We start from the raw sequence: 27,021 nt of genomic DNA on the forward strand, positions 1-27,021 counted from the left end.
AGTGTTTGGAGTCTAGACAAGCAACATGCAACCTTTCCCACAAGGTGTGGCTCCTTCTCCTTGCGCACCAGGGTCTGTCTGTCCCATGGCCTGTCTGCCCACACCCTCACACCCTCCTTTTGGCTGGCTTGTGGGACAGGTGTGATGCTGGAGGATGCCCCACATGGTGCCGGAGGGGGTGTCCCTTTGGCAGTGTGGAGCTGCATTGCAGCTGGGCTTTGGAAAGGACTTTTGTTGTGAGATGACCTTGTTAAAGGGATCTTGGCTGTGGTCTGCCAGAACAACCCAGACCATGGCTACATTGGAGGGTGACAAAGCCTTGAAAAAACTGGTTTTCGTGGGTTCCCCTCAGGCCAAGCGGGTGATTGCCTTCTGGCATGGGGTGTCTGGGGAAGAGAGGCTATCTGTTAGGTGGGAAGGTTTGGTTACTCAGTGTCAGCTCCAGTCCCATCCTGTAAAATTTTGATGTGATTGGTATGTTACAGGCTGTTGCAAAATCCCTGAGGCAGAAGCTGCTTGGATTTTTGGCTAAGTGCAACATCCCATAAGCTTTCCTGTGAGCAACTGTGCAGGATCTTTCATACTTGCCAGGCTTGTAAATATCAGAAATTAAGCCCACTTCTATGGAAATGGAGACTACAAAATGATGTCGTTTTCTTGCTACTGATTATTTTTGGAAGTTGCCAGTGCAGTTCAAAGCAAATATCTTAGTAACTTAAAGAAGACTGGAACATTTGTGGTCTTATTTTTCTGGCGGTAGATGAGACTGATCTGTGGTCAAAATAGGATAAAATGTAATTATTTTTTCTAATTCTGCCAAGTTATAGAGTTATTCTTTTACTGATATGCTTTTGGCTTTTACCGTTTATTACCTGTTTAGATGAGATATAAAAGAATAGCTTTGCAGAGGAAATCCATTTAAAGTAAGCCACTAATCTTTAATGGCTATTGCGGATTTTAATTTTTATTTTTCACAGATGAACATATCATAACCGAATCACGAGTGCCTGTGATGAAAGAACTGGTCCATTTTTAATTTGAAGAATTTAAGGATTTGTGTGTAGATGGTTGTGTGGAAAAGTGACCGAGAGAAAAGTTATTGGAACCGCAGTGTTTGGTATTTCATGCCAACAGTAACAGCACAGGCACAATTTACTCACAGGGCTGCTGACAAAAGAAGTAATTTGCTTCCAATTTTTGAATTGTTTTCTTTCAGATTCTTTCTGTGTTGCAGTATAACTTTGGCATTGAGTTGCATTTGATTGCAAACATCAAAAAGTTTCTCTGAAAGAACACCAGCTCTGAAGAATGTTATTTTGCTTCTTCGCTATATTGCTAACAGACTTGTGTCATTCATATTTAAAAAGAACAAGCTATTTTTAAATTTAAATTAAAAATAACAGACAGTTTCCTAACAAGAAAAGAATGGGGAAGGTGGTTTGGTTTTTTTTACCATTTATTTTGTATTTAGAGATGGCTGTGACATATTTACAGATTGCTTTATTCAATCTGACAGAAGCAAAGGGACATGATAGATCAAATGTCAGATTAAGAATTTTCCAGAAAGGAAATACCTTCTTCCTGAAGTATTTAGTGTTGACATCCAGTAAACTGTTTCTAAAGTAGCTGATGCATGGGTTTCATTTTGAAGGAAAAGTTTGTGGAAAATGGGCCAGGCTTCAGTTTGAGGACAGCACAGCTGAATTTAGTATCTCTGCTACTGGTGGCTTTTAACAGAAGGTCTAGATCCAAACAAGGGCCATCCCTTTCCTTTCCATTGTGTGAATTTGGGAAGATTTTCAGTGTAAATGAATAGGTTCTAAACTCTTAATTTAGAGGGCATCTTCAGGAGAATCCACGCAAGCTTTCCCATCTTCATTAACACCTCGATAAAGAAACTGTTGCTATTGCAGTAGTGCCTCATACACTAGCTCTTTTGCACTCCATGCTCTCTCCTGCTTCCATAAAGTCTGTGCTAACATGGTCCTTTCACCCAGTCCCAGCTCTTAGACCTTGCTGTCAAAAGGCAGAGGCAGCCAGGAGAGGAGGAGGAGGGAAGATTAGCAAATTCATGAATGTGCCCCCCACCCCTCCCCGAATTTTCCCTATCACTTGTTTTCACTTATTTTCTCATTATCACTTGCTGTTTGTTTCTAGATGTCCATAAATTGATTCTTGGATGTTAGTGATGGTGAACTCCCCATACATACTCTGTTTTACTGCCCTGAAGGTCCACAGTCCCCCTACCCCATTATAGTGATGTGGTAACTGCTCCTCTTTTCATCCTGTTATCTCAAAGTCAAAGATTCAAACTGTGGATGCGTGATTTCCCGCCCTTACCAATTAAATGAAAAATGTGAATTTAAACTGAATGTGACAAGTAGATTCAAATTACAGTTAAATTATGGAAGAATTAAAAAAAAAAAAAAAAAAAGGTTTTGAAATAAAGCAATAGTCTTCAGACTACCTTTACAGAGGGTTTCACGTGCTCATTTTCTCCCCTCATTTCTTTGCAAATTGTGTCCACATTTCCTTCTGAAACCAGACTTTCACTTACCACTTTCACTTGATTTATCAGAAATGCTCACAAAACATTATGTGTCTCTCCAAGCACTGCAGAAAGTTTCTTTTTGGGTCACCAAATGATGACTTTAAAAATATAGCTCAGTTCAGTAAACATATTTAAGAAAAAACCCCACAACTGAGGATTTGTCCTGAGGGAGAGCAGGCTGAGCTGTAGAAGGTTGCTTTCTTAAGTTTTTAAAATTCCTTAAAAAGTTGTTTCAGGAGCTGGCATTGTGACCAGCTGACCCTTATCTACCCCCATGCTTCTTATCAGTGCCCATCACTTTTTGTAGCGCTGATACATGGAGGAGGAAGGAGGTGATGGGCCTTTTCTCCAGGGGAGTTCTTTGGTGCTCCTGGCACACCCTGATGGCTGTGTAGGGGTGAGCACACGCATCCCTGCTGTGGGGCTGGGTGCTTGCCTTTGCTGGGTGTATTTACAGTTGGACTGTGCTCCTTGCTGAGTCCTCACTGCATTTTCTGGGGGCTGGATGCCTGCATGGTGCCATGCGTTTGTCCATAAGAAGCAGGCAGACTGCCTGAATGTGATGGCTTCTGTTTTGTCCTGTTCTTTTTGTTGTGGTCCGTTCCCTTCCCCCCCCCCCCCCCCCCCCCCCCCCCCACTTCCTTGTATAATCTTTTTTGGCACTGTATTTGAATCCAGGATAGTTTGGTGTTGCTAGCAATGGTATGTCTTTATATCCTGTTTTGAGGTGTGTATCTTTCCTCCCCTGTGCAGAGCGCAGGAGGCTCACCAGAGAGAGACTGAGTCTCAGAGACACTGATTTCTGTGCTTTCTCTGCCATATTTTACTGACAGAATGGATTTATTCCTCCTCTTCTGCCCTGTTGTAAACTTTAAAATTTCTCTATTTTATTTTATTTTTTAAGTTTGTTTACTGGGGTCCTAGGCAAAGACAACAGCAAAAAGTTAAAGCCTTAATTTCCTAATTGCATATATATAATTTTAAAGCCACCATGGTTCCCTCTGTAAATTAGCAGACTAGTTGGACTAGTGCATTTACTGGCAGGACAGCAGGTCTCCACATCTTTTGTGGCTTGTTTGTAAATTTTTACTAGGACACTTGATTCCCAGAGAACCTCCATAATTTCTACTCACAATAATGAAGCCTTGTTCATGAGTGGAGGATAACCTCCTCCCGTCTTCACATAAAAGCTGGCAAGTAAGCTAGTTTTTTTGTGATTAGGGAGCATGTTTTAGATACCTTGCAGACTCCCTGCTTGGGCACAGTGGGTCTGCAAGCAGCCCCTTCACCAAGCCTGGCCCTGCGGAGCGAGTGTGGCCTGTGGACGCTGCGCTGTGTTTTGGGGAAATCTGATTCAAGAGCTGCCAGCTGTTTTCTGTGCAGAGACATGAAGGCAGCATTCAGTCTGTAGGAGTCCTGGCTGTCCTCTGTGGTTTTGGGTCCATCTGCTCATGCTGGATTGATTTGTCAGAAGCACAGCTGCTTTCAGAAGTGGAGCTGCTCTGGGGAAGGTGGTCTCTTTCCTGCCTCTGGTGCCACAGTCCAGCTCCTGAGTGCTCACTGGGGACACAAGTGAATGCAGCTCCAGTGGCAGCAGATTTCTTGCATACTGCTGCTGGATCTCTGACAGCAGCAGGGGCTGGAATATCTCCATTATCTCCATCTTTCTTCTTGGCTCCTCTTTGTTCCCATCCCTTTCCTCTTTGTGCCTACCTTCCTTTCTCCTTTAGCCCCTCTCTTCCTTGTAACACATACTCATATAGCCTCTTCTTGAGACACAATTTTCAGCCCTCTGTAGTCCAAGCAAATGGTCCCTTCCAGGTTGGATACAGCCATTGCAGGAGAGAGTCTCCTCTCTCAATGGTTTTGCAGTAGCAATGCAAGGAGAGTCTGATGCTGTTCCTGCAGGCTTCTGCTAGATGGTGCTTGGTAGGGCTAGAGGCACTGGGGAATTGATACAAATCTCTAGTGACATTGCAAATGGAGATCTTTTTTTTGGTGGCTTGTCATGTGCCCAGAAGTGGAGTCAGTTGTCACTGAAAGCAACAACAGGAGCATCTCTGTAATCCCTCTACACAATTCAAATCCATGCTCCAAACTACAGAACCACTGAAGTTTTCCTAATAAACTGCTTGCATGACTTTGTTGATATGGGCAAATATCTCTAATTGCTTTTTCAGGAACAGCCTAACTGATTTACCTGATACTTTTAAGGAAGAAAATGATTTCAGCTTGACACAAGATCCTGGAAGGGAAAACTTCCAGCATGAATGTATATAACTTGTCAAAAGAACAAGCAGCTGAAAATAGGGGTTTGTAGTTGAATGTGTGGAGCAGCTAAAGCTGCTATCGGTGCTGCTTATAATGCTTTTCCTTGAAATACCATCCCTTAATGGAGCTAGGTCAGGGAATAATGAGCCTAAGTGTGGATTTCAATGCCTCAGGTGTGTGTGATGCAGAGGAGATAAAATGGCTGAAATCGATGGAAGCTTTAAATTGCAGGCATGGTGCTTTGGTTTCCTGAGATCTGCCGGATGGTGGCTGTGCTTTGATGAGGTCTTATTTTTCCTGTTAGCCCTGCTCAACCTTGTCTCCCTGTCCGTCAGCCAGTGGAATGTCTGGTATGAAGGGATGCCCCTTTTCATCTTCCTGGTCACATCTTTGATCTGTTACATGCATTTTGCTGCTTTCCTTTTTTTTCTTTCTATTTCTGATCCCTTACTGTGCCTCTCTTCTCCTTTCCCTGTTACTCCCAGTTTTCTTCCTCTACTTTCATCCCACACAGAATGAGGTATGTTTTGCCTAAAAGAATAAGGAAAAGCCAGAAGTGGAATCTCCTCTGCTATGTATGACAAGACAGTTATGCCTTGCTTTCCCTGAAAATCCGACAAACAGTAAAAACTCCAAATGTGGTCACAACTGAAAATGTACACAAGGAGCATGTGACATTATCAGTGTGAATGAGTTAAAACTATTGTGACTTTCATAAAATCGCTCCATGGCCCCCTAAAGAGTCTGTAAAACTGCTTCTGTTTGTGTGTGTTTATGCATCTGGGTCTGCGTGGGTAGTGGTGGCTGGGGTTTAAGGCTCTCCGGGGAGATAAAGAGCAAGGACGCCACACACATGCTGTGGGGAATGTCAAGACGACTTATAAAGAAGGAAGCAGGAGGACTTTTTTTTCTTCTCCCTTGCAAAACTTGTAGCTATGACTGGTATTTTATTTCCTTGCACTGACAGGTATTTTAAGCAAGTTAAAAATCCAGGTATGTCTGGAATATATTGTTTTTTCCTCTTTTTTAATCAATTTTTTTTATTCCACGATGGATTTTCATTCCTGTTTTCTCCCTGGGGTATCACATATACTTGCCTATGGTTGTTGTCCTCAAGGAGGAACACAGGTTGAGCTAGGCTGAAAATATACTTCTCCAATTTAAGATCTAGCTGGCTGCACAGACTATGCAGAAGTCATCTTCAAGTAGAAAAGGTAAGGTGATCTCTATAGACAAAATATGGCTCCTGTAAAACTTGCACATTCTCAACAGGGGAATCTGTCAAACTGGTTTGGAATTAGGTGTGCATCTATCAGTGACCTGAAGCTTTGACATTTGCCTAAAATAGCTCCTTCTAAGTTTAAAAATGTCTTGATTAGAGGTGTCTTAGTGTTATCAATAATTAAGAATAAGTTAACAGCCTTGCTTTCATACTCATCCTTCTAATGTCTTTCTTCAGTATTAGGGTTTTGAAAGTGCTTGTTCAAAACTCTGGTGGTTGCTGGGAGTCGGATGTTTCCTGAGAAGAGTGTAAATGGAAGCAATGATCTCACAGTGGCCAAAACAAGCTCTCAAAAGACCAAAGCTTGTTCTACTTCATAGTTATCTTGGTCTTTTAGATGTCCCTGATGGGGACCATTCGTCACACATCTGAATTGTTTGTTTGCTTCCCTTGAGAAAGCCTTCAAAGAGAACAGAAGAGCAAGTTCATGTTTTATACCAAAGCTGAGTCGGCTGCAGCGTGTGGGGTAAATGTGTTGCCAGTACTGGTCTGCGCGATAGCTCACGCAGCCGTGGCAGTGAGTGGCAGCTAAGGAGCTGCCCTGCTCCTTTCTCTAAACTCTAGATGCCTCCAATGGTACAGGCAAATTAAAAAAGCTGCCTGCTTCTTAGAGAAGTTTGTTTTGATTAACACAGAGTCCATCTGGTACCAGCAAAGTTTACATTCCTGTAAACTGCACAGTATTGAGTTTTACTAGGCCACCTACCCTGCTGTCTTCAATTATAAAACCTCTGAGTTCCCTGATGATGTAATTGATTTCAGGATGAGCCGTGCTTTTCAGGAAGCCGGAGCTGCCAAATATCTGTCTTGGCCTCTGCTCGAACTGTGTGAGAGAAGTCCCTGCATTATTAAGCATTTCTTGGATTTATTGTTTGTTGTGATTCTGGTTGCTTCAGGGAGTATTCCTGAAAGGCTTTTAAAAGATAGCAAGTACGCAATTACATGCTGATTTGCTTTGTAGGAAAGCTGGCGCGAAGCTGCCCAAGTGGGCTCCTTTCACACTTGTTTAGCAAACCTGGCGATCTGGATTTCCTCCTCTCATTTTATCACTTCATTATGAAAATCTGGGAGACCTACACCTTGAAATGTTTGCCCACTCTGCAGTAGCATTTTGGTGCATGGAGAACTACCATCAGTACAGTTTTCCTACATGTATCCTGTGCCTGCTTTCATGCAGAAATGAAGAGGTGTGTGTATTTTGGCATGGGAAGCCACATTACACTGATCGTGGTGGAGCAGGTAATAGGGAGTGGATCCTATGAACAGTGGGATGTTTGGCAGCCTGGTTTCTCATAAGAGAAAAGCTTTGCTCCTTAATTGAACTACCGCGGAAAAAAAACATTTCTTAACTTAAGCTGCAAAGTAGCAAAACCGTTTGGAGGGGAAGGATCAGAAGGCTCAGGGCTCTCCTGAGCTCTTGCTTCACCCATTCCCAGTTACCCATTACTTTCATTCTGGTTCCTTCTTGCTTGCTGCCCATTTGCTCTCTAGCACAGAGTGATTTGCAGTTGGTGTCGGTGGAGGGCTTTCTTTTTTATTCCTGGAGATTTTACTGCTCAGCAACATAAACTGTTAGGGGCCTGTCAGGATTTTCTGAAATTCTTTCAGAAGGCCTGCTTTGCAGTGACCATGGCTACCCTGCAATTCGGTGGAACATTTCAAATTAACTTCCTCTTGCAGATAAACTCACACCTTGAAACTGTGCTTGGTAGCTTGCATAGTGTTATGCTTGCTGCAAGGAAGGTGTGAGATTTTAGTTACTCATAGGCAGACAAAAAAAAAGTCAAAATCAAGGTGTTTTAAAGAGTAAGCATTCCTGCACTGTACTGCCAAGGGTGGAAAAGCAACTATTGCCTTCCATTTACACTTATTTTCTGGCTTTAATTTTCTCCTCAGGCCAGGCTTGAGAGAGAGCAGAGAGCTGGAAATAATGAGGGGTTCTTCTAGGCTCTGTGGTGGTCTCCAGTTCTAGATCATTGTTTGCAAGGCCCTGAAGCACAGAAACACTTTCCTGAGCCTCAGCAGCCTAAAATGAAGTTTAACTTTCTTGCTGAAGGGCTACCTTCACGAACAGCCTGCTGTCCCTAGCAGTTGTTCCAGCTAGAACATCTTCAATGTGAACTTGAGCTGTTAAAAGCCAGATCCCTGCTGAGGGTGGCAAAGCAGTGGAGTCGGCATGTCCCCACTGCCCCACAGGTGCTGCCCCCCGAGCTTGTAGCTTGCCTAGCCACGGGTGGCTGTCATGGAGGATGGCAAACCTGTGGCCCGGAGATGGTGGCTGCCTCACGAGTTTTAGGTCACTGATGGGAGGTGATGTAGTTTCTCAAGGATGAAGTTGGCAGACTTCTTGAGACCGATAACAGTGCTTCTCTGTCTCTAATTGTAGTTTTGGAGAAAAAGCTGAAATGTGCTGGCTGATCTTTTCCCAGAATAATTCCACCTAAAGCAAATATTTGTAATGGAAAATTTCTGTCCAAAGTGTTGCAGTTAGTTAAAACTACAAGCGAGTGAAAGCAGGTTCTTGAAAAGAATCAGGCAGCATGATTAATAGAGGGCTGTCCTCCCTCCACCCATAAAAATATAAACAAAATGTAACCCAAAACTTCTGTTCCTGCTGAAAATCACGAGGGGGTTGAGTTTCGTGTAAGGTTCCAGTAGGGAACAAAAGACCGGGGTTTGATCCAAATGCTATTAAAGTCACCGAGAGTCTTTCCCTTTGGCTCCAGTGGGCTTTGGAGCAGGGCCATGGTGAACACTTGAAGGCCAACCTGACCTTTCATGGAGAGAGAAAGCTGAAGGCTTAGTTTCATCTCACTTGTACTTGCTGAAGCCTGATTAAAATCAGTGGGAGCTCAAAAAACTTTACACTTTGCGGAGTTCAGCCCTTGAAGACTAGTCTGACATTTAAGTCAGATTTGGTGCTTAAATGTCAACATTTGTAAATAAGTAGACACCAAAGACAGAAAGTCATCTGGCTTGCTTTACAATGTATGGTTTGGTTCCTGAGTTTTAGGCACGACACTTAGGGAAAGTTTTCTGAAGAGCAGTTATTTTATAGAGAACACCCAGATGTACTTCTTTATTCTTGTTAAATGCTGCCTGTTTCTTGCTGGCTTTGCCCCTGGTGCTTTTGTCTGCATCTTGCCATGGTGACCAGGCTTGCAGACTTCCTACTATAGAAAATTTGAACAAAAAGCCAGATATTAAAGACTCTTGGCAGCATTAGGAAGTGCTGCAATCTTGTTTTTTCAATGACTTGAAAGGTGGAAGCAATCAGATAGTAGACTGTCTTGAGGAATTTGGAAAGGAAATAAGATGTGGTTTATATGCTAGATGTTCACGGGAGAAACTTCTGATGCTTTCATGCTTGGAAAGGTAACTTGTGTGCAGGTGTTGTGATTCATGCTGCAGTTTTTGTAAATAATTTAAATAGAGTATCCCAATACTGATTGTATGTTACACAGAGAAACCTGCAAACATTTCCCTTCTGAATTTATTTTGTTTACTTGCTATTTATAACTTCTTAAAATTATTTGTCATTTTTCAATAGTTTTCTAGCTTCTATATGCTTAAAATATTCCTGTTCTCTCTTCTGTATTTCTTTTTGTTTCTCATCACTTTATTAAAATAATGAAGCCACTGTAAGGTCCAATAGAAATTGAATTATCATTGAATTAATGCCATAGGCATGGCACTGTTTGTTATACTAAGAAAGCTCCTTAGAATTTGTCAAATGCTTCTACTCTATTAAAATTAATATGTAGTTTTGGCTCCAGATACAGTTTAATTATTGAGAAACAGGAAGATTTTTATGAACGCTCCAACAACAATAAGCCACCTGTGTGTTTGTCTCTCTACAGTTAATTATCATAACACCTTGTCAGCAGACTCATAATGCAACTTAAGCATGCAGAATATGCTTTAAAAAAAAAAAGCTTAAAATAAGTTCAGTTCTGCTAGACAGTTATTCCCATCTGTAGAGGCTCAGCAGAGAGCTGGGAACAAGGAGTTTTTGCATTTTAATCATGGCCTAAAATTGAATTGCTCTGTTTGGGTGACCTTTTAAAAATGTGTCTCAGTGTAGTCTTCTGGGAGTCTGAAGACAGCAATCTTAGTGAGACATGTGGGGCTTTTCTAAGGATTAAGGTGTTCATTGATGTTTTAAAAAAAATAACTAACCAAACCCAGATTTTGATGGGGAAACTGCAATGTATTGTAGTGTGTATTGTATGAAGGTGGCCTCAATATTTTACTTAAGTCATGTGGAAAGAGCTTTGAAGAGTAAGAGTGATGTCATTGTTACTGCAGGTTAGTCTAGGGTGGCTGAAACCATGTACAGCTTTTTCTCCAGTTTGAAAAATGAGTTATTGTTTAAAAGTATTTCAACAAATACTTGTTTCCTTATGTTTCAGCTACCTGACTGCAAATAACAACCAGAATTTCTTGTATACTGCAAGGCCTTTTTTGAAGAGAGCTGCTTTGGTGATAAGCTACGTAAGTATGAATGGACTTGATGATGTATTTCTGTGTATGTGACAAAAATGAACATTGCATGGTGGTGTCCCAAAAGGCTTGTAAAGCTTAGATGGTAGAACTTAATACAAAGTTAGTCTTAGAAAGTAGTCTAGATGACTTCAGCTAGGCAGAGACAAGAATATTGCTGTGTTTTCAGTTCAGATTGTCTTCTAATTTATAGTGGTTGCCCTTACAACCACATGATTGTCTGCAGGTATTTCCTGCCCTAAACACAGGAGTACTCTCTGGTGCTGGGCTGACTTTTCAGTGGCATGCTGTTAGCTTCAGTGCAGGGCTTAGTAAGAGTCACAAGAAAAGCTCTGCCTGCAAATACCTGCTGCTTGGCATGCTCCAAGCAGAACTTGACACGTTGCAGGGGAGAAAACAAGCACCTCCACAGGTGTGGACTGGGTGTGCAAGTCCGTGTGTTGCTCTAGGAGTCAGATCCCCTTGCTTGTCCCTTGACAAGTGGTTTCCAGAAAGGTGGAGGAGTGCCAGCCCACGGGAGTCCTTCCAGGGATTAGGATTACACAGCATGAGAAACACCGATGGAGCTTGTCCTTACAGCTGTGCCAGCATGAGTGAACAATAATAGCTTTTAAGACATCATCATGTTTTTTTCCCTCTGTATTTAGGTATGGGTCAATAGCAAAAGTCTGCAGTCTGAGCTGTAGCAGGATGATGGATTTGTCCTTCAAAATGCTGCCTGTGTAGTGGGTAGCCGAGTGCTGTCAGTAATGCACATGTGAAAGCAGGGGGACCCGACGATGTAGAGTGCTGTGTGTGCTGAGGGGTTGGCATGTTTGTCACCTGCATAGGGTGGCAAAATTGAATTTTGCCTAAACTGCTGGGCTGACTCACTTCTAGGAACAGAGCACAGCGTGGAGAACAATCACAACAAAATATTTGCTGGAGGCCTTAGTTCTTCTGAATAGAGCATTGCTAACTGAAGTGTTCTTCTTTAAAGGTGATTCTCGTATTGTATTTCCGCCTCTGGATAATGGGAGGATCCATGCCCATGTTTTCGGAGCAGGACAATCCAGCTTCATTCTCACCGTATTTACTGACGAGGTACAATGCTGCTAATCAAACAGATTTCAGAAGTGTAGCCTTGACATTATTTTTAACCTGCACTGAAATGTTTTACAGATTGCAAATGAGAAGACTTATTTTGTTATCTTAACTTAATTACTTCTTATTGCTCTGTCTAGAACAGAAAGCAAACAGCATTATTTGAACCCCAAAGCATGCTCGGGGTCCTACAGAATTACATTACAGATGCTTTCTTACCGAAAAATGTGGGCTTATTTTTATGCAAAGCCCAAAGAACATAGTTAAATTTCCTGAGCAAAGGACTGGAAGGTCCAGTGACTGAAGCCTAATCCTTAAAACTGGCTGCTCCTGAGGTATGGGATGCAAGCATTTGGCTTCAGCTGAAGTTTGTATAAAAATGGGATGACTATGCTTTTTGGTGGAATATTGGTGGCTGTTCAGTGAAGATGGAAGGCAGAACTCCAGTGGCACAGAATACTGCAGAGCTCTGGCTAAGCATAGGATGGAATGCTGTGGATTGATTAAAAACTATGAACCTGAAATTTGTGTTAACAGATATTTGTTATTTTATTACTATCTTTTTTTTTTTTTGTAAAAAAAAGATACATAAATGTTTAAATTTGGTAAAAATGCTTTTTTGGGTTTTTCTTTCTTTGCCTGGGACCCAGTGTGTGGTTAGGTGAGCTGATACCACATCCCTCTGTCTCTGCTGGGCCAGACTAGCCAGGCAGGGGCAGCTACAACTTTGTTTTTCCCTCCAAACCTACCTAGGTCGGTGCTCTGAGAAGATGGTAGGAAGTTGATTTCCTCTTAAGACAGGGACATGTGTATAACTGTTTGCTCTGGTTAGTTACTGAACTGGGGAAAGACACTATGGAGGCTTCTGGAGGAATTTACTGACACCTCAAATGAAAATGGGAACAGTCCTCCTCTCTGTCACTTTCTGGCCTTGCTCATTCCATTCTGGTTCCTCATTCCAACAGTGGAATTGCAGCTGAGACACAGGTTAAGATCAAGCAATTCTTATTCAACATCTGCGGCAGAATCGGACTGGATCTCATTTGGGAGACCATTATGATAATGTGACAACAGCCTCTATTACCATCAAGGCTAGAAGTGCTTCCAGGAAGCACACTGGCTGATTTGGAAAGCTGTGATCTGTTCACAGTATTTCTGGCAGATTCATTAATACCAGACCCTGCGTGGCACAGCATGAAGGATTTGCTGCTGTCCCTTTTTGCTATGTCTATGCTGAGATGGGGGTCATCAAGTCATAAATGATCCTGGCCTAATTCCAACTACGTATTCAATGTTGCAAATGTCTTTTGTGTGTTGCCTCTTCATATCTTGTAATGACGGGGGAAGGTTTTTTTAAACCCAAAAGCCAAGCCATTCTTGGGGTATGAAACAGTGACTGTTTTTACCACCAGCACTATGGATTTTGTTAACAACCTTATGAAAGACAAGTGAGAATGCTGCTGGCTGAGGTCCTCCTTGGCCCCAGCAGCAGCCCTGGCTTCACCATCAGTTCAGCAACACCTACCTGCTCCAAACCTAATGAAGGAAAGCATTGCCAGTAAAAACCGGTATTGTTGTGCTGGAGGGATTCTAAAACTCTGTAGTTATGTCAGCTGTTCCATTTCTTCTGAGCTTGATCTTAAACCTCACTTTAGCCAATTTACCCAGAAGCCTGTGTCTTCCATCCAGAAAACCCATCCTTTCAGCAAGCCCCAATGCCAGCTGTTATGTGGCTTTCTAACACACAAAGTTAAATTTAGCTGGTCAGTTCCTTCCCCGCTGATCTGGCACCAGCCTCCCACAGCTGATGTTCAGGCTTGGATCCTGACAACAGCAGCCGTGAAGTAGGTTTGTTACTGAATCCCGGTCAGAGTCCAGTCAGGAGACAGGACCAGAGTCTGTCCAGGAGAACGGGTGAGAGGCCAGAGTAAGGACAAGTGAGAACATGTGTCTGTGCGGGGTCCATCTGGGAGACAAGCTACTTACAGAACAGGTCCAAGGGCCATCCAGGAGACATGGCTGAGCTGAAATGGGGCTCCTAGAGCAATGGGCATTAGGTGCAGGGCCAGGTGAGGCTCATCAGGGCCCTGACAGTGAGTTGCTGCAGTTCAGTATCTGCCACTTCTCCTGTCATGGATCTTGTTGATGACCTGTGATAGTCTCTGTCCTCACTCTCTGGGCAGTGTATGATCTAGAAAGAAGCTGGGTCCTGAGCTTCTGTTAACCTTAAACCAAGTCTCCTGGCACGAGCCTTCATCTTAGATGTGAGGGATCTGCAGAAGATATCTATAAATTCTTCTCTGCAAGTCTTGTTTTTCTGAATTCAAACCTTAAGCTGACCACCACCTTGAAGTTGCAACCAGCCAACCTGAACATTGCCAAAGACTGGCTTTCCTGATCCCATGCACCGTCGTAAGCCTGCGGGATCCACCTGCCAGCACGTTAGGCTTGCTCAGTAACACCTGCTTTCCTGAAACCAGGAAATTTACTTCAAAATAGTCAGTAAGCCATCAACTGCCTCAGAGCTAGCTATAGGCTCAGCTGTGCTGCTGGCAGTAGTCTTCATGTTATACCTGTGGGGTTTACCTGCAAACAAGAAATCTGAGTTGAGAGCTGTTTTTTTATTGTTGTATCTTGCCAGTCTTGCGGAGCTGTAGGAAGACAAATTAGTCAATGTGGATGATAACTCAGGGTAAGTTTCTGGACAGCTGGGTGGCAAATTTTTGCTAAATGGGCGAGCGGTCAATCCTGCAAGGTAGACAGAGACCCAATGACTGTCTCTGAGCTGACACCCCACAATGCACCCACTAACCACAGCCCCTCTCTTGGCAACAAACCTTTTCCTTCCTCATGTCCTCATTCAGACTCGAACTATAACTCTCACCTGAGAATTTGTCTTACTGTGGCCAGAGCTGAAGCTACTGCTGCAGAGCTGACATTGCGCCAGTCATCATGACTGCAGGACTGGGATGTCAGATGGAGCCAGTAAGGCTGAGTGCCGTAGGCCTGATTTCTAGGAAGAGCTGTGTGTCTGGCCGGTGGGAAGGCTAGGCTGAGGTACTGGGCTGGCATTCAGCTGAACTGTAAGGAAAAGGGACGCTGAAGAGATAAGATTGTTTTTAAAACCTGGTATTTCCACAGGGTGGAAGTAAGAAGCTGAGTAAATTGCTTGAGGGTGGATTTGGAGGTGACACAGCTTGCTGGCCCCGGTGTAAAGGGTGACATTAGGGTCTAGGACATCAAGGCCTGAAGATATTCAGCATCCAAGTAGGTGCTGGTGTGTGTGGTTGCTTGCTCAGCTGGTGGATCCCCAGTCACACGGGAGAGTTTGTATTATGGCCCAGCCTCAGAGAAGCTGTGAGGCAGTGTGTGTTCCTCAGCTGTAGACACCTGTAGCAGCAGCATATGAAGGGTTGCTGTGAGAAGCTTTTAACGAGGTTCTGAAGGCAGTAGTTAGGTCACAGCACTGAATTTAAAGCCAGGATGTTATTTGCAGGTTGGATTGAGTTGAGAGGAAGGAAGTGGAAGAGCTAAGTTTGGTGTCAAGACCAGAAGGGAGAAGCCCCATGAAGCTAAAACAAAGGCCAGCATTGGGTGGTGATCTTGAGGTGGTTACTGACACCTTAACTGTGGCTGAAACAAGGGTTAGTGCTCAGGCAGAGGGCAAGTTGTTTTGTAGCAATCTGAGGATCATGCAGGGCACAAATGGGAGTTTCTCTTTGCAAGCAGTCGTCTTTATTTGCACTGAGCTTGAAATGCGGTTATTGTGCATGTCTCAGCAGGGTGAGTGTTATGGTTTTCAACAGAGTTGAATGTTATTGTAAGACTCGGCCAACTTTGTGGAGCTAGGAGGAAGGCTGATGACAACAAGGAGAATAAAAAAGAAAAGCAGTAATTTAGAAATGTGTGGCAGTCTTTGTGAAATGCATAGTTAGATTTGGAGTCGGGGTTTTGGCTGACACAGGATGAACCCAAAGGAGTATTGTTAACTCTGGCAAGGTTTCTGTGTCAGCTGGTGAGCTGTACGGGTGTGGTTTGTCCTGATAAACGTAACACAAGGGTTATTAGAGCTAGAGTAGGGGTAGGTGTAAGTTGTGGGTTTGAAAAATATTGAGTAATGAGGTCAGATTTTGTCAGCCCTTGTGATGCTTGTAGTGTAAATTAGATGGCTGAGGGTGTGAGAGAGGTCTATGCATCCATGACTGTGTGGAGGAGGGGAGCGTATAGAAATTAAGGTGTATCAATTAAATCTAAGAGGACACAGGTTCAAAGCAAGCCAAGGAGGTGGCTTGCAACAGGTAGTTCAGCTGGGGAGCTCCTTCCTGCAGGATGCTGTGGGTGTGCTGAAAGTTTATGCAGACTCAAAAGAGAGATTTGCCAAGTTAAAAAAAGAAATCCAGGCTACTATATATGCAGAAACCATGTTCAACTTGGGGACATTATGCTAGCTAGAAACGGGAAAAAATTAGCATGTTCTTATATGCTTTGCTTGGCATTAATTTTTGGTCACTGCTGGAGAGAGGAACCTGGTCTGGACAGACCTTTGATGTGGCCCAGTTTGGCTTTAGAACGTGACTACGTGTTCTGTGTAACCTGTACCCAGTTTTGGGCAACACAAACGTATAAATTATACAGATAATTACTTCTTTAACCATTGGAAGACAAAATATGCTGGAATAGTGACAGTTTTTTAGTCTTTAAAAAGAATAATCATCTGTTCGGTATGTTCACTAAATTACTGTCCTTAAAATTACAAATTATATTCCCAGACACATTAAAACTTCCAGTGACATAAATGAAAGCCATATTTCCATGTCCTTCAGTGTGTTTCTTGGCAAGAGTGATCTGAGAAGATGAAATCTGTCCATCATTCCCTTTCCCGGCAAAGGCAGAAATGAAGGTGTTTGGAATCTTGCTGTTTGTAAGCTCTGCCATTGCAGGCTGTTGTATGCTGCAGAAGGGATGTACCTTCAGTGACCTGCCTTAAAGAACATAGATTTCCTGTCGTTGTGACTTGCCATCCCAAAATCTGCTATAGGTGATCTGTTGCAATAGAAAACCTGATCTCAAACCTCTTTTGAAACATTCTGGCTTGTACTGGATGAAAGTTGAGGAAGAAGGCAATTGAAAAGGTTTTGAGAGCTACCCAGCTTTAGGTAAACAGTGTACTGAAGTGCAGCTCAAGTGCTAGCAGGTCGTTGAGTGGTGGGGCTGTCATGTTTCAGGCATTTTGCACAATGTTTCTTTCTTCTGCTCTTCTTGAGGGGAAAGAAGTAGGAGGCCTCCAGGTAAATGGATTGTATTGCTAACACCATAGTAAGACAAGGGAAAAGTCCGTTGTATAGCATCTCTCAAGGTGTTTGAAGCAGATTAAGTCCTGCCAGCCATTTCAAACTAAGAAAGTATGGGGTTTTTTTAAACTATATCTTTGGGAGTCAAGTCATATTAATTTTTGGTGGCATTTGCTTGTGACCTCCCTTGGCTGATCACTCTGGGCAAGAAGCAGGCTTCTTTGTGGTGTTGTATTAAATAGTTAATGCATTTCTACTAAGACTGCCTTGAGATAACGTTGTCCTACGGTTGAACTGCTCTCTGTAAGCCGGCTTTCTGTATTTGCTGTTTCAATCAGGTAAATGAGAATTCAGTGCCTCGGAAAGCTGAAGAAATGCTTACACATAAAAACTGGCACATGCTCCTTTTCATAGAGATTTGTGACTGTTTTCTGAGCAATGCATTTAATAATCCTAGTTGTAAATTCAAAGAGAATGAACTACTGAGAGGTACACAACAGACCTGTGTGGAGAAGTGGGTCCCTGTGCCAGCCAGCTCTGCCAAGACAATAGAAGTCAAGTGCAGCATCTGCTCTGGTATGGGATTTTCACTGACCTTAGGCTGGGAGCTGGAATTAAAATAGACCCCTGTGACATCAGTTCTTAATTATCCAGGCTTGCACATGCTTCCTGAGTGGAAAAGTTCAGCCCCACTTGTAATCTCTGCAGGCACCTAGCATTCAGGGCTTACTTCTAGACAAAGGGGAGAGCAACAGCATCAGTAAAAATTGCTGTCATGCCTACCCAGGGGCCAGACAGTCCATACATTAAGTGTAAAATGTATTCTTTATTTCAAGGGGGCTGGGGGTTGGGGGAAAGCCTATCTGGAAGATGGTGCTACAAAGCAAAGGCCATCCTACAGTAGCAGGTTCCCAGAGCCGCATGAAAGATTTCAGCATCTCTCTTAGTTAAGTTTTCTTGGTTTAATGAATAAACTCAGGTAGGTATTGCTGCTCTGGAAATCAGCTTGATAGGCATTTTTAATGGGCCATGGTGCTTGCTGCAAGTGTTGGTTACACAACAAGCCTTCCCTTCCAAAAGCCTGCATGTGCAGTGGAGGGGGTGCAGGCGAAGCAGAGGCCACTGACTCCTATAGGCGCGATGCATTTTGCTTTTCAGAGTACTTCCACGCAGGAAGGCTGGACCATAGCCAGTCTCTGGGGCAAAGCAGCATGCCCAGGACATCCCTTTGGCTCCCGCCAGTGTGGGGTAGGTAATGCTCTGGGGTGCGATGGACTGTTTCCAGAAATGTTATCACAGCGGGTTTATGAGGTCTGGTTTTTAATTTCCTGAGGATCAGCCACCAGTATCTCAGCGGCTGTCCAGTGGATGCTCCATCCCCTGCCACCTCAGTGAGCCTCTTCTGAAGCAGTTGCCCACTGATGGCTGGGGGTTTTGGCTGTGTGACTTCTGGAGTGCGTTGCTGTCGGTGGCAAGCTATGGATCACGTTTGATCACAAGGCATGCTCTCACCCACAGCACACGGGGTTTTGTGGAGGGAAAGCAGTACATGATCGGTCTCAGGTTTTCCAGCATTGAGACTCTGACAGCAGGCTCGGGTTTCACTGGAAATTCACAGGCTCTTTGAAAGCCTACTCTGCAAGAATTTGTTATTTTTCAGATTCCTAGCCACAGAGTTGAAACAACTGGGAGGGTGCCGTTCACCAGATCAAAGCTCTTCAGGCTGTAAAGCTATAGAGCACATCGTAGTCTGCCTTTCCCTCTGTGCCCGGGGTGCATATAAACCCACCTTCCAGAGGAGTTACCTTGCTATTCATGAAGCTGCAGCTGTCTGTTTATTTCTATCTTTGTCTTTTGTACTCTGTCCTCTACTGACTGACAGCTTTTTTTCCCTAGATGCAAAAGTTTTGATGAAAGGGAGCACATAGGCACTTTTTCCAGTTACAAGGACTTTCTGTCTAGTCAATATTTGCATTTGGATGCTAAATTGAAATTGGAATGTCTATTGCTTCCTTGTGTAGTCTTACTCCATCACTGAATGTGCTGCATAGGCAGAGTGTGATTTTTCTTCTAAGGCTACGAAAAGAAAATGTTTAGGCTGACAGTATACAGAGCAGGAAAATAAACTCATGTGGGAAGGTATGACTGGACTGGCAGTTCCCCAGGGGAAGTGCAAATATATACAATTTTAAGACAATATCCTTAAATACCACCACCTGGTTATAACTGCAGCCACATGTGTCCTAGGAGGACATTATTGTGAAGCGGCTCATCAAACACACTTGGTTTTAGGGCTTTGTAGAGGATGAAGAAAGCCTTGAGTTGAAATCAGTTCAGCTGTTAATGCAAGTGAGAAGCTCTTTTCCCTAATAAAGGAGCTCTTCTCACCCTTACAGTGAACCGAAACTTCCCTGGCTCACTGGTAGTGTCTGTTCAGAAGAGTATTAACAAGGTCTGTGACTTCTGAAAGGGCAACAACTACCTTCCTGCTTCTGTTTCAGATCCCCCCTTCTTCGTACACCCCATTCTTTTCCCAAATACCAATTAAGTGCACTGTTATCACCTGTCTTCTAGATAGGTCCATTTTTTCCCCAACCAGGAGAATATTTTGCCTTTGCCTTGCTAAAATCTCCAATGCAGGAAAATCTGCTTGCAGGTGGATACCCTGTTGGGTCATTGGGGGTAAGGTTGCTTATCAGGAATGGGACAGGTTGTCCCTGAACTGGGTAAGTGGTAGGTTGTACCCACTGTGTGCACCTACAAAGAACAGTCACTGGCCCCTGTTTTTCCATGCAGCTTCTGTGGGGCATGGTCTGAGTCTTGTGATCGCTTGTGTAGCTCAGTTTTAGAAAGAAATCTGTAAGCATAGTCCCTGGGTGCTGGGTAGAAAAGCTTAAAATGCTCCAAAATCAGAAAGCAGATGAAACTCCTCATAAATTTCTGTAAATCTTGTAATATTTTTTTTTTAGCTAGTCTCATAATCCTCACATGCTGTGATCGCCTGGATTTGGCAGAGCTGAGACTATGGCTTTTCCAAGTTTGTTAGTCTTGATTACAGTAAAAGGTAACAGATGATCTCTCAAGTGTTTTTTCTGTTGTATTGTTTATGGCTTTAGGTAGTGCCCTTTACTTTCATTTTTGCAACAGAAGCAATTAATTCAGGTAGTTGTATCTTGCAACAGGTTGTAGATACGAGTCACCCTGTATTTATCTCAAACATGGCACACAACAGTACATTTAAACAACAAAATTTAAAACTAAGCAAACAGGATTGCCATGACAACACCGGCTACCTACAGGAGGAGCTGGTTTTATGAACATGGCAGAGAAGTGAAAAGGAAACACTTGATACTCGCTGAAACTTGGATTTCTGTGTTCAGTTTGCAAATAGCAAAAACCCAAACAACTCTGCTGTAATGCAAATGATGTTACCCATCCCGAGGGAAAACCGATTGCCCATCAAGAGGCAGATTCTTCCAGTCACCTCACCAGTAACACTGTTTTGCCTGAGATTAATTGATGGAGTAGGAGATGTTACACGCAGGGATTTTTCTTCCTTGGAATTCCAGTGGACATGAACAGCAATATAAAGATCTTTAATTTAAAATATAATTCAGTTAGTCAACTAATTTAAAGAAAATACTTTTTTTACCATTTGCAGGTAGGTTGCTGAAATGCAATTAGCTCCTGGAGTGATTCTGTGAATCTTTGAGTCTTTTCAAAATTTGCCAATTATTTCCTTGAGGTGTCAGCTTTGGTGAGAGGGTTCTTCCAAAGTTTCTCCTGCATTTAGCTTTCTTCCTGATTAGCCTTGTAGTATGAGAACCACACAGATATAAAGGAGTATCATGTGCTTTTGACAGCCATAAGTAAAAAGCAGTACTGAATTGTCAGTAACTATTATTAGCATCCTGTTATTTTTCTGTTCCTAGTATCTAGAATAGCGATAGCTTTATTTTATACAGACATCCATTGTATTCAAGGATAGGTTACCAATGCCGAAAGCATATCCAAACTTTTGCCTGGATCAGAGCTTGCTCAAGGCTTTCTTGCAGCTTATAAATGCCTCCTGAAATCAGGCACTGCCCTGCTGGATCTTGCTTCTGTGCCTGCTAATGGCACATGCACAGTCAATGAGAGTGTTCAGGCTTGATGACAAGAGATGTGGCCAAGGGCTCTCCAGTAGGGTGGATGGACAAGTGAACCAGCTGACCGTATATAGATGGTAACGACTGTCATAGGCTTTAAAATTATTCACTGCTGTTGGCAGAGTGTATTTAAGAGACTAATTATTGCTGTAATGGAATGGGGTGATTGTCCATCCCCTCTGGGACCTGCCTCTGGCAGCAAGTTGTGCACATGGCTCCCAAGGAAGACAGAAACCTCACAAGCACATGGAAAGAGAGACTTGTTTACAACCCCCTCCTGATCAGCACATGTCTTCTCATTTTCAAGAGCAGTTTGTCCTAACCTTCCACAGAAATGCATTAACTCAGTTGATCTGGCTACCTCGAATTCCTCTTAAAATTTGTGTCATCGTTTAACCCTGGCTGGCAACTAACCCCCACACAGCTACTCGCTCTTTGCCCCCTGCTAGTGGGATGGGGGAATCAGTAGAGTAAAAGTAAGAAAACTCGTGAGCTGAGATAAAGACAGTTTAATAGGTGATGCAAAAGCAGTGAGCACAACTAAGGAATTCATTCACCACTTCCCATGGGCAGGCAGGTGTTCAACCACCGCCAGGAAAGCAGGGATCCATCAGATGTAACGGTTACTTGGGAAGAGAAACTCCATCACTCTGAATATCCCCCCCTTCGTTCTTCTTCCTCAACTTTATATGCTGAGTATGGCGTCCTATGGCATGGAATATCCCTTTGGTCAGTGGGGGTCGGCAGTCCTGGCTGTGTCCCCCACTAGCTTCTTGTGCTCCCCCAGCCCGCTCGCTGCTGAGATGGGGTGAGAAGCAGAAGAGCCCTTGGCTCTGTGTAAGCGCTGCTCAGTAATAATGAAAACATCCCTGTATTATGAACACTGTTTTCAGCACAAATCCAAAACACAGCTCCATGCTAGCCAATATGAAGAAGATTAACTCTACCCCAGCCAAAACCAGCACAATTTGTTAAACTGACTCAATTTGTTGTGGCAGCAAACTGTGTTTATTTATTCTGTGCTGCATAACATTTTATTAGCTCCCACCTTATCAGTGAAGATGCAGAAAAGCAACTAGTCTGTCTTTTGCAGTGGTGCATTTTGTAAAGATCCCAAATGTTGTGTCGGTCCTTCCTACTCAACAGCCCAGCCTGAGTAAGTTGGGGAGGGTTTCTCGTATGTGTTTTGGTTTGCATACAAACTTCCACGAATATTGTGGTACTTATTGAAAATGTTAATATGCCATGGCATAAAAGGACACTCCCTCCAAAAGCTGGGCTCTCCTAAGGCATCAAGTGCAAAACTAAGTCAGTACTGCTGAAAATCCTAATGTACACACTTGTAACAGTATTGTATGCCATGACATTATTCAGATTGACATAAATGAACATACTTTTTCTTTTAAAAGTAAAGCTAGAAATGGATCTCAGTTTGGCTTTTAAGTAGCTGTAAATAGATGCTGGCAACCTTTTCTTAGTTGACGTTGTGTTGAGGCTGATACAGAAGTCTTGTTTTGTATCGCAGCCGAGCAGAGGTGAGGCCAGGCCACATGTAACATCACGAGTGAGCGCCTTGTGATTAAGCTCCACCAGATTTTGCATTGCTGCGTTTCTCTGTAATGAGGTCCAGAAAAGATTGGCTTGGTGACTAGAAAAGATGTATTTGTTTCTTTAGAAATAGTGAACAATCAAAATTGTAAGAGGAGATTGGGTAAAATTAGATTATGTTTTTGAGGGATGCTTTCTTAAATAGAAACTGGCTTTTTAATCACTGCCTCCGTTCAGAGAGAAGATGGGTTTTCTCTCACTTTTCCCCTTGTTTACTACCTCAGAGGGGGGAGGGGAGGAAAATGGAGGCATAGAAACATACTAAATGGCTGAAAACCTTAAAAATGTGGGAATATTCAGTTTTCCATCAGAACTGGGAGCTTAGAAAGATTTGCAGGGAAATGAGAATGTGTCTTTTCCACTGTTTACAATGAGATGTTATTCCAGCTCTGTAAGCCTCCCTTCTTTTGGGTCTCTGTGCTGCTGCAGATATTTTTTTTTTTCAGATGAGAAGATAAACTGATATCCTAACTGTCTGTCGTTATTTAAACATGGTTTCACAAAAAATTTAGGCCTGTTCCATCCCTGTGTCTTGGCACAGCACCCATCTGGGAACTTCCATCCTGCCTGCCTGGAGTCACGTTTAGCTTTGGTGTCTTACCCCTTCTGCAACAAATACAATATAATGTTGTTAAGTGCTGCTGTAAGGGGATGCATTTTGACCCCAAAGAGGCATGTCTGTAAGTGGTGAGTGAAACAATTCTCTGTCCACATGGCGTGACATCTCTTGGGCATCCTTTGTTATTGTTTTAATAAACCTGCTAAGGTACTGCAGCAACTGCATGTGGTAACAACAGCAAAAGCAGGCTCAGATGGAAGAAATCCTATGCAGGGTAGAATATAACTTCATTTCTTTTTGAGTATTTACTGCCATCTTTGGTGCTGTTCATAATGTGGATTTTCCATCTGCAAACCAAGGAAGATTTTGTCTGTTCTAAGACTGTTGCAATGTTGGTTGGTTGACTTCATGACTGCTGTAATAATCTCCAACCTCTTGCATACAAAAGTATTTGAACTTTTATAAATGTGGTTTGAGGGGGATGCGCGTTGGGCAAGTAGGTGCCAAGCAGCAAAAGGCTGAGAGGGAGAGGGGATGTTGGTTTGATTTTATTTTTTTCTTAGTGTTCCCCCTCCCCCCCCCCCTTTTTTCTTGTTTTCTTTAGTCCAATCATACATATGCTGTTCTTGCTCAGTCTTCTGAAAACCTGCATACTTCCCAGAGGGCAGCATGTTTCCCATTTCCATTCCCCATTAATCTCCTCTCTGCTGAGAGTACCAATTAATGAAGGTTACACCACTTTGAAAGGCTCCCTGCTTCTCCATCGCTTCTGTGGCCCATCTCATGCAAACTGTCCCCAGCCCTAATAAGCTATGATGGGATCAGCCAAGAATCACTGTCTGCTTCCCTTCTTCTGTATTTCCTCTCTGTGCTGGGATGCGAAGAGAAAAGGTCTGAATTTTAATTGCTCAATATTGTGCACATAGGAGAAATCATAAATTGTAAGTTAACCTCAGCTAGAAGGACATTTTGTGTTGCAGGAGCGATGCAGTGAACTGTGTAGCAGTTCAATATATGTATGTACCTGCTTAGTTATTATTCATTTATTGTTGAAGTTGGTAGAAAGTCACTTCAAAAATTTAACATTCAATAGGAGATGAAGACCTCTTAATTTTCCAAAGGCTGGTGCACAGAAACCATGCAAATATTATTGATTTTATGTTATTTCTTTAAACGTTCTGTTGAAGTGCCCCTTACCTACGTTAGCATCATCTCTTTATTGACAGAAAGTTGTGGTATTGCCTGTGTGTGCAGAGTTTTGTGGGTTTTTGGTGGGTTGGGATTTTTTTTCTCCCCCATGCTTCCATATAGTATGTGTTAATTGCCAAAGAAAAACGTTTCATATGTTGGCGGTCATTTCATGTATTATGTTACCTGTTCTCTTTTGCAGGTTTCTAACTTACTCCTACCTTCTGGCCTTCAATGCATGGCTTCTGCTGGCACCGATCACCCTGTGCTATGACTGGCAGGTCGGCAGCATCCCTTTGGTCGAGTCTGTTTGGGATGTGAGGAACTTAGCCACAGTGTTACTGGTGCTGGTGATGATGTTACTTAGCCTGCACTGTATAGCTGCATTCAAGGTAACACCAAAAGACATGCAATACAATGTTTTGTTTAAAATCTTTTGTGTCCTAATCTTCAGATGTAATGGTCAGTAGGCATGAGTTTTCCTCTCAAATGCATTGGATCGAGATGAAAAAAACATACCACTATATAACTAATGCAGGCAAGCATAACAGATAAAAATGTCCCTCTAGTTCAATGTCTCAGTCTCTAATTGGTCTGATTTGAGGGCAAAACTTGGCCTGGAGTACTGCATTCAATTACTGCTAATGATCCAAACCCCACTGAAGTTGTTAAGCATCTCTGCCTCTCCCATAGTCATTAGGCTCTTAGTCGCTTGCTTCAGACAGGACTGGGACCTGTCATCTGTAGAGCCATTTGAAAATAAAATCAGTTATTTTATTCGTACCTTTGCTATGCTTCTAAAACCTAAATGTGGATACATCTTGATAAGAAGATTTCCCATCAGCAGAGTAATGGAATGTGGAAATTGGAAATGATCTGGAAACTGTTTTTTAGCGTAAATAATACAGTTGGTAAGCCATGCTTCACAGTTCACCTTTCCAGATCCACCATTAATTGTATGGCAGAAATGAAAGTGAGGTTGTACTAGAGTTGTCACAGATCAGATATGCACTTACATGGAAGGGGGCTTTTGTGTGGATCATAGAAAGTTGCAAGCTATTCCTCCTTCAGCTCTGTTGTGGAGGCTTCTTTAGGAGAGGTATTGGTAATCATTTTTTAAATACTGCAGAAGTTTCTCTTCCTTAAACATACTTATCACTGAAAAGCATAGTAGGGGAGTGACAGGTTTTTAATACCTATGTTATGCTAAAATGTGCAGGTCACGTACGTGCTTCACTCTCTACCCTGGCAGTCTTCCTGTGCTCCTGATAAGAGACAGAAAATGAACCAAGCAGTTTGAGACTCTGGAGTCATTAATTTAGGTTATACATTGACTGATGCTGTATGGGAAATATAGGAAAATACCCTATAGGGTATTCACTAGCCCTACCTGCAGGTTGTACATCATCTTGTATTCCTCCTGTTTTCATTACTCACTGCTAGAGATATTCAGAAGTGTTTGTAGTAGACCTAATCCTGTTCCCAGGGAAGTTAATGATAAAATTCTCATTAGCCCAGTACTGAATACTTCTGAAAAATCTTATCCCATGTTCTTTGAAGTTTTGGTTGCTTTTCATTTCTTCTCCTGTTGTTGGAATTGGTACCATGTATAAGATTAATGTTGTTGGTTTGCTGGGAAAAAAAATCTTCCAAGATTATCCAAAGACGTTTTGTGTTATTTTGGGTAAAACAATAATCCAGAAGGATTGCTTTGGGTACCTGAATAGTTTGTCTTCTCTCAAACTAAAACCCAAAATATTTCAAAATACTTTGTGCATTAAGTGTCTAGAAGTTACCGTACTTCTTTTCCATCTGGGGTTTTTTTTGGTTTTTTTTTTTTTTTCCTTAAAGGCAAAACATTTCAGTCTGGATTTATGAATAACACTGCTTGATTTGAAGCTGCCACTTCTTATTTTTTGTAAGAGTAAGTTCTCTGCTTTGCTCTTAACCACTATTAATGTTGCATTAAGCAACACGAATTTAATTCTCCAAGCATTTACTTAGTGGATGCTTTGAAATTAATCTTGTAGATTCCTTTGTGTTTATCCTTGAAAACCCTAAACTCGGAATAAGTTGAACCTGAAGTGATCTGCTTTTGTGTCTAAGCCAAGTAAAACCAGAACCATCACCTATTCTTGACGAAGTGCTCTAATCAGTCTCTACTCACAGCCTCCCAGCAAACCCACTGTGAACACAGAACTGGTAATGGTCCCAGGGGGTCAACTTGGACATGTTTCCCACAGCTGTAGGTATAATTAGAGGTAGCTGAGATATTCTGCTTTTCAGGAAGTTCTGAATATCTAAAACTATTTTCTATTTTATTTTTAATGACTCTCTTAACCCAGTTTTGATACTGCCACGAAGTGGTATGAAGCTGATTGGGTGGTGCCGAGCAGAATGAATTATTGAGGCAAGCAAACAGTAGGAAGAGGCACATTTCCTGGAAATAAATTGTCCTGTTTGGCTTTAGACAGTCTTGGGAATGTCTTCTACAGCTAGGAGAGGGAAGTTCAGGACATGTGAACTGCAGCCACAAT

At 42.6% G+C, this 27,021-nt stretch overlaps 1 protein-coding gene across 2 annotated transcripts in view; it reads left to right on the forward strand.

Moving 5' to 3' along the window:
- The window catches only part of TMTC1 (transmembrane O-mannosyltransferase targeting cadherins 1), a 148,713-nt gene that overhangs the window by 45,524 nt on the left and 76,168 nt on the right, over positions 1-27,021 (forward strand). For both annotated transcript variants that reach the window (XM_037389547.1, XM_037389546.1), the window contains exons 6-8: positions 10,517-10,598; positions 11,587-11,690; positions 24,687-24,876. In XM_037389547.1, the coding sequence (XP_037245444.1) occupies positions 10,517-10,598; positions 11,587-11,690; positions 24,687-24,876 (376 nt within the window). The remainder of the gene's footprint in view (positions 1-10,516; positions 10,599-11,586; positions 11,691-24,686; positions 24,877-27,021) is intronic.

Source organism: Falco rusticolus, chromosome 5 (genome assembly GCF_015220075.1).
Source record: "Falco rusticolus isolate bFalRus1 chromosome 5, bFalRus1.pri, whole genome shotgun sequence".
NCBI lineage: Eukaryota > Metazoa > Chordata > Aves > Falconiformes > Falconidae > Falco > Falco rusticolus.